The sequence below is a fragment of the Cynara cardunculus genome, assembly GCF_001531365.2.
Source record: "Cynara cardunculus var. scolymus isolate 2C chromosome LG 12, CcrdV1, whole genome shotgun sequence".
NCBI lineage: Eukaryota > Viridiplantae > Streptophyta > Magnoliopsida > Asterales > Asteraceae > Cynara > Cynara cardunculus.
The window spans coordinates 37,147,508-37,154,467 of NC_037539.1; the positions used below are offsets into that span (position 1 = coordinate 37,147,508).

At 32.9% G+C, this 6,960-nt stretch overlaps 1 protein-coding gene across 1 annotated transcript; it reads right to left on the reverse strand.

The window, feature by feature from the left end:
- Nucleotides 1-255: 255 nt before the first annotated feature.
- On the reverse strand, nucleotides 256-6,665 carry LOC112523967 (xanthohumol 4-O-methyltransferase-like). The gene is made up of 2 exons (XM_025133668.1): nucleotides 5,898-6,665; nucleotides 256-599 (listed from the first exon to the last, which is right to left on the reverse strand). Exons 1-2 carry the CDS (start codon nucleotides 6,663-6,665, stop codon nucleotides 300-302), a joined length of 1,068 nt encoding a protein of 355 aa, XP_024989436.1. The 3' UTR covers nucleotides 256-299.
- Between the last annotated feature and the right edge of the window lie 295 nt (nucleotides 6,666-6,960).

Sequence of the window (6,960 nt, forward strand, 5' to 3'; positions counted from 1 at the left end):
CGTTGTTGGACAACTGTTTTTCCTCAATAAGACGATTCAATTTGAAGGTCTGTGTCAATTCATTTATCCAAGATTCTACACATTCAAGAAACACTCAAGTATTCACATGTGATAGGATGCTATTTTATTTAAGGAGTAAGCAAAATACAATAAGCACACTCAAGTTCACAAGATCTAGACTCGATCTTTATATTTAAAAAACGAAAAAACACAGGCATAACAAAAGAGTACCAAAATATTATTCGAAAATACGATGGAAGCCAACTGTAGACCGTGCATTTGAGATGAACCCGTTCACATCAATCTGAATAGACTTCAATGATGGATTCGATTGCAGGAATTTGGATAACATTGTAACGATAAAAGCCTGCTTCGTTCAATATCGTCTTCCATTCTACCTCTGTCCTTTCTTTTCCATTTTCGAATAATGAGAACATCATGAGATCATGAGCAGTACGTGTATACTCAAACGCATCATCTCCTCCACGATGCAAGATGGTATCCACTATAATAATTTTACCCGTTTTCCCAGGTATGGAATCCCGACAGTTTTTAAGTATCTGAATACATTTGTTATCGCTCCAGTCATGTAGAACCGACTGTAAAAGTTAGAATTATATCAAAAATCCTAAATAGATTGCACGAGATCTCTTGTATTTATTCATCCCGGCTTTTCAAAAGATGCATTTCTTACTACAAATTCAAATAATTATGTTTTTTATTTTAAAAAAATTGCATTAAAATGAAACCAACCTTAAATATATTCCTATTAAAACATAGACTATAAAAAGATTTGTTTAGTAAATTTGATATCCTGATTGTTAATTGGTCCATTTGCAGGACATGATGATATTTTCGTTCAAAAATATAAAATATAAAAACTATACACCTCGATGAATTAGTAAAAAGTCAATTGAAAATCGGCCTGAATAAGTTATCTTTATTCGGTTAACTGAACCATTTAAACCGAAAAGGAAAACCCAAAACCGTTTTCATCCAGATGAATTATTTGGTTTTGAAGTTTTTTTTTCGTAACACCCTAAGTGTGCCCCCAACTATAAAAGTTTCTGACCCGTCACTGACTGTTCCCTCCCCCTTTTCTCTTTTTCCGGCCACAAATCGCATCCATCTGAACCCCTTGAATTCTGTGTTTTGCATCAATATATACAAAGATGAAAACCCAATAGAATTCATCAAAAGTTTATCAAGAACGATGAAACCCACACCATAAAACAAGAAAAAAGTGATGGAATGATAGAACACATATTTGCAGGGTCGCCGGAGTTGTGGAGCTTAAGGGGGCATCAGCTTTCAATGACAGAAACTGAAGCTTCACCGGAGTTGCAGAGTCGCCGGATATAGTTGACGATGGAGGTGCAGGCACATAGTATAAATTCGTCGGAGTTGTGGAGGTTAAGAAGGCAATGTCGGAGGTTAAGAAGATGGTCGGAAAGTTGATGTAACTTAAATTATTAGTTTAAAGGAAATGCTTGCCATATCAGCATTTTAGATTAAGTTTTTTAATTTCAAATATGACATGTAATCCTAGTTGGCATTTACTTAAGCCATGTCATATTTTAGAACAAATTGTTTGAAAAAGTAACATACTTTGATTTGATTCATATTTTAGGTAACGTACTTTTAAAACTTTCATTTTGGTACCTAAGATGTAAAGTTTTAAATATTTAAGTATCCGGGTAACCGGTTGAAGCATTAACCGGTTATCATGTTGATGTGGTATCCAACTCAGTATTATTTGTTATTCAACCCAATTTCTTTTCATCACTCACCACATCAACATGGTAACTGGTTAATATTTCAACCGATTACCCGAGTACTTAAATGTTTAAAACTTTACATCTTAGGTACCAAAATAGAAGTTTTAAAAGTACGTTAACAAAAATAGAAATCAAGTTAAAGTACGTTACTTTTTTCATACAATTTGCCCTTTAAAATAATACTAAGTGTAGTAATTTTTTTACCAGGTGTATACAATTCGGTTCAAACCTGATGTAATTATTTAAATTATAACAGATTGAAATACTTGTAACACCTTTGGGATGTATATATAGGTTTAATCAAATGAAAACCCTAAAATCTATGAGATTTCAATATGACCCATTTATTTAAAATAATTATGTTATTTATGTTTATGTTGTATTTATAAAGTGATCATAGTGTGTTACAAATTGCACAGATCTCAAATGCAAATCAAGTCATTTGTATAAACCGTACAAACCCTCGATCGCAGTGTTTAATTTAGTGAAATGGTTTAATATGATGAAAATGTTTTGATATAATTCTTTTCTGGATGAAATTGTCATATTTTTGTTTCTATGTAAAAATGTAATTGTTTTATGTATTTCTTGTTTTGATGAAATTTGTTTTTTAAATTAATATAATGAATATGACAACATCCACAATTAACGCCATTTACAATAAAAATGACTAATCAACCCTTATAATTAGAAAAAAAAGTGAAAAAAAGAAAAATTATAATTGATTGAATAAGGTTTGTATAACCGTACAAATGATTTGATTTGCATTTGATCTCTCTCTCTCTCTCTATATATATATATGCATATATATATATATAAGTGTGTATATATATGTATGTATGTATATATAGAGGTTGAGTTACGTGAGAATAATAGTTATGGTGAGAAGGTGAGAACATAACCTTGACAACGTAGTTGAAGGTAGTTAATGAAAATTGAAGATAGATTAATATAATTGAAGGTACTCAAAGTTGTTGAAAAAATTAACGGCTTAAAAGTGTTCACACCGTTCTCATCATAACTCTCTTTTCACATGATCTCTTGTATATATATATATATATATATATATATATGTGTGTGTGTGTGTGTGTGTGTGTGTGTGTGTATATACATACACATACACATATATCTACAGGACTCATCAAATGCAACCCTCTTAGATATTGCACAAATGCAACTTCATCTACACCACACAATTAAACAATCAACGGTTGGAGATAAGGAGGTTACATATTTAAAAAATTAAAAACGAAAATACTCCTTAAAACGGGGGATAATCTACGGTTAGGATTAAATTTCACTGGGTTGTATTGGTTGCAACATTTGAAAAAGTTGCATTCGATTTACATTCTATATTTCTACATATGTATGTATATAAGGGTCAGGTTTAGAGAAAAACGCTAAATAAAAGATGCAAGATTTTTAAATTTAAAAATAAAATTGTAACCCGTTTTTTTAACCACATCCATTGAATCAATCAATCTAACGGACGATAAAGTGTTATTCAGTTTTTTTTTTATTTTTTATTATCTTTTAGAGGTTCTGTCTGAAACCAAAAAGCCAACGAAATTGTTCACACGAGTTTAGTAAAAGAAACACTACATCTTAAAACAGTTCTTTATAAAAGACACACATATACTTAGGTGGTGTTTGTTTTTTAAGAGGTGCTGAAGTCTGAAGTCTGATTTCACTTCTGATTTATAAGAGGTGGTGCTGAAGTCTGAAATCTGAATCAGTCAGACTATTTGTTTTTACGTCTGAAGTCTGAAATCTAAATCAATATAAACACGAAAAAAGTCTCATAACAACTAGAACCGATATTCATATTGCATTAATTGTGTCGCCATCATCCTTTATTCATTGGTTTGATCATACTCAGAAAATAACTCATATATAGGAGAGATCGATTTGTAGAGATCGTTTTGGATAGATCGGTAGCTTGAGACCGAGCGAGAGATCAATATGGTGTCTAGATCGTATGATGTGGGATAGATCGGTATGATTTGGTAGCTGGAAATCAAGCGAGAGAACGAGAGATCGATATGGTGTGTGAATAAGAGCCCATTAAGAGTTTAGACTACCACTTAAAAATTCAGAGGACAATAAGAGCTTTTCAGCTCTTATTTTCAAAAAAAAATCAAACGGTCTGAAAATAAAAACGTGTGACAGATTCAGACTGAAGAGGTATTAAGAGTTTTTTTTAAAAAAACAAACAAGCCCTTATACTTAGAGAGATACAACGTACAAGAATTAATGCCAAAAATAGATTTCCTCACCAACTTCTAGCAAAAGTGGCTTAATGCAACTTAACATCAAAAACCAGTTTTAAGTTAAGAATTTATTGACATAAAAGTGAGTTTTAACGATGCGCCTTTAACAACGAGATGTTTCAGCAAGTGACTACTGCGACAATATGTCATCTTTATAAACCCTTTACGACGACAAAAGTCACTACAACAAAATTGGGTTTATACGACATCCCTAATCTCCAAGCGTCCCAATAGACCGTTTTATAGGACTTAATTTATAGAATCAAAATATAAAGCGTCCTATCTAAATGTGTTGTAATAGGTTTATATGATGCTTTTGGGCGTCTTAACAAGTTTTTTAGGATATTTTTAATACAAAATGTCGCATTAGCAATTTTATAGGACATTTGTTTTTATAGAACAATTTTTCAAATAGGGTTCTATAAAGTTGATCATAAGACGCTTTATATTAAAAATGTCCTAAAAACTTATTACAACGTCAAAAAAAGTCATATAAACTTATTACAAAACCTTTAGATATGACACTTTATTTTTTTGGTCTTATAAACTATGTCCTATAAAAAGGTCTATTAGGACACTTAGAATTTGAGAGTGTCCTATAAACCCGATTTTGTTGTCAGACCCGTTCCTGACATTTTTTAGGCCCTGGGCGAGATGTAAAAAGGGGCCCTCGATAAGTACGATATTTTTTCAATATATTGTTTTTATCATCAGAAATAACATTGAATTCATATAAAACCGTTTTCCCGAGTATTCCTGGACGCAAAATCAATCAATACTCATTTCTAAATTAATATTATCTACTAGAACATTTTTATGTAGTATCGGTAATTTGTTTCATCATCAAAAACATCCTATGATATACTTTTGGTACATAGAATGACATCATTGGGGTCAGAAAATTGATTCTTCTGATTTTCGAGTGACGCTATGTAAATCAATGTAAATAGGTTGGTTTTCCATGCCATCTCATGTTAATTTTTTTTTAACATCATTTTAAACTTTTATATTATGTTTTCGAATTTGGGAATATCAACACCATTTTAACCTCTTTATATATATTTTTTTCTCCAATATATTTAATTTATACATGTTTGGGTCTTTAATAGTTAATGTAGTACCAAAATCTTTTCTTGTTATATTAGATACTAATTTTTTTATGTGTCTTCTTACTATTTTTTTAAAACTACTATTATATGTATTTTAAAATTTTGGGCCCCTAATTTTTATGGGTCTTGGGCGTACGCCCGGCCCGTCCCGTCCTCCCCTAGGGACGCCCTGTTTGTTGTAGTGAGTCGTTGCTAAAACCCTAGTTTCTTGGGGTGCGATTTAGATGTAATATATAGACAAACCATAAAATGGACACTACAACAAAATCGGGTTTATAGGACACTCCCAAGTTGTAAGTGTCCTAATAGACCTCTTTATAGGACTTAGTTTATAGGACCAAAAAGATAAAGTGTCCAATTTAAAGGCGTTGTAATAAGTTTATATGACGTTTTTTGATGTCGTAATAATTTTTTTCGGACATTTTTAATATAAAGCGTCCCATTATCAACTTTATATGACACTATTTGAAAAAATGTCCTATAAAAAATTCAGTTTATAAGACAATTTCTCAAAGGTGTCCTATAAAGTTGCTAATGAGACGCATTTTTATTGAAAATGTCCTTGAAAACTTGTTAAGACGTTCAAAAGTGTCGTATAAACTTATTACAACACCTTTAAATAGGACGCTTTATATTTTGATCCCAATAAATTAAATCCTATAAAGCGGTCTATTGGGACACTTAGAGATTGAGGGTGTCCTATAAACCCAATTTTGTTGTACTGGGAAGAGTAATAATACCTTCAAGAAGACAGAATCTGCAGGGGGGATGGCTTCAAACATGTCACCTCCAACATGGGTAACTCCTTTATATGTTGGTGCAGTTGATATAACCTGTGGCAAGTCAAAGTTAATACCTTTAAGATGTGGATATGCAGTGACGATATCATTAATGGCAGCCCCAAGACCACCACCAACATCAACCAAAGTTCCTTTCAACTCATCGAATCTGTACTTTGACTTCAATGCATCCATGGTGATCCGTGTTCCACACGCCATTCCTTCGTTGAAGACGTCGTTAACACGAGGGTTGACGGAAAGGAAGCTCCAGAAATCGACCCCGAAAGCATTCATAGCTGTCGTACCCCCTTGCGCGATGCATTTACTTAGGTTCCCCAAAAGCGAGCGTAGAGACGAGTTTGTAACCATCATCACGTAAGGTGCAATGGTGGTGGTTTTGGGATCTTGTACGAGCCATTTAGAGCACGGGTTGAGGGTGTAGAGTGGTTCGTCGGTCTCTGCAGGTTGATGCACTTGATCGATTATTTGTCTCTTGACCAGAAACGACATTAGGCGTGAGAGGCCTTCAATGTTTAGTGACGATGAGTTGATTCCGTGAGCGATTTGAGCCAAGGTGATGGGCCCGTCGTGGTGGTTTATTACGTCCGGAATATGGAGCTCTAACGCACATCGTATCGCAACGACATCTAAACTTGCGTAGATGTGTTGCAAACACTTTGCAAGGCCTCCGAACATCGCATCAATGTCTTGTGTTGTAAATGTAGTCATTTCTACAACAAAATTTGATGTAATGATATGAATTCATCAATAGAAGAAGAGTATTACTTTTATAGACATTTGTATAGTGCATCTAAGACTACTAGATGCGTCAATTTTGGCCTTTTGTTTTCCAAAATAATGGTGTTGTTTAATAAACCCTCCGAGGGTAGTATGGGAAATGTTTATAAAAACCCAATAAATTATATATATATATATATTAGAAGAGTACTCGTGTAATGTAGCGGAACACATCTCGATTTTAATATTTTATTATATTATTTGTCTTTATCGATGTTATAATATG

Bases quoted from the DNA above. Each gene is read 5' to 3' on its own strand.
- LOC112523967 (XM_025133668.1), bottom strand. From the start codon at position 6,665: ATGACTACATTTACAACACAAGACATTGATGCGATGTTCGGAGGCCTT. The intron at 600-5,897 runs GTATTATTACTC...TAACTTTTACAG, and splicing joins CAGATTCTGTCTTCTTGAAG to TCGGTTCTACATGACTGGAG.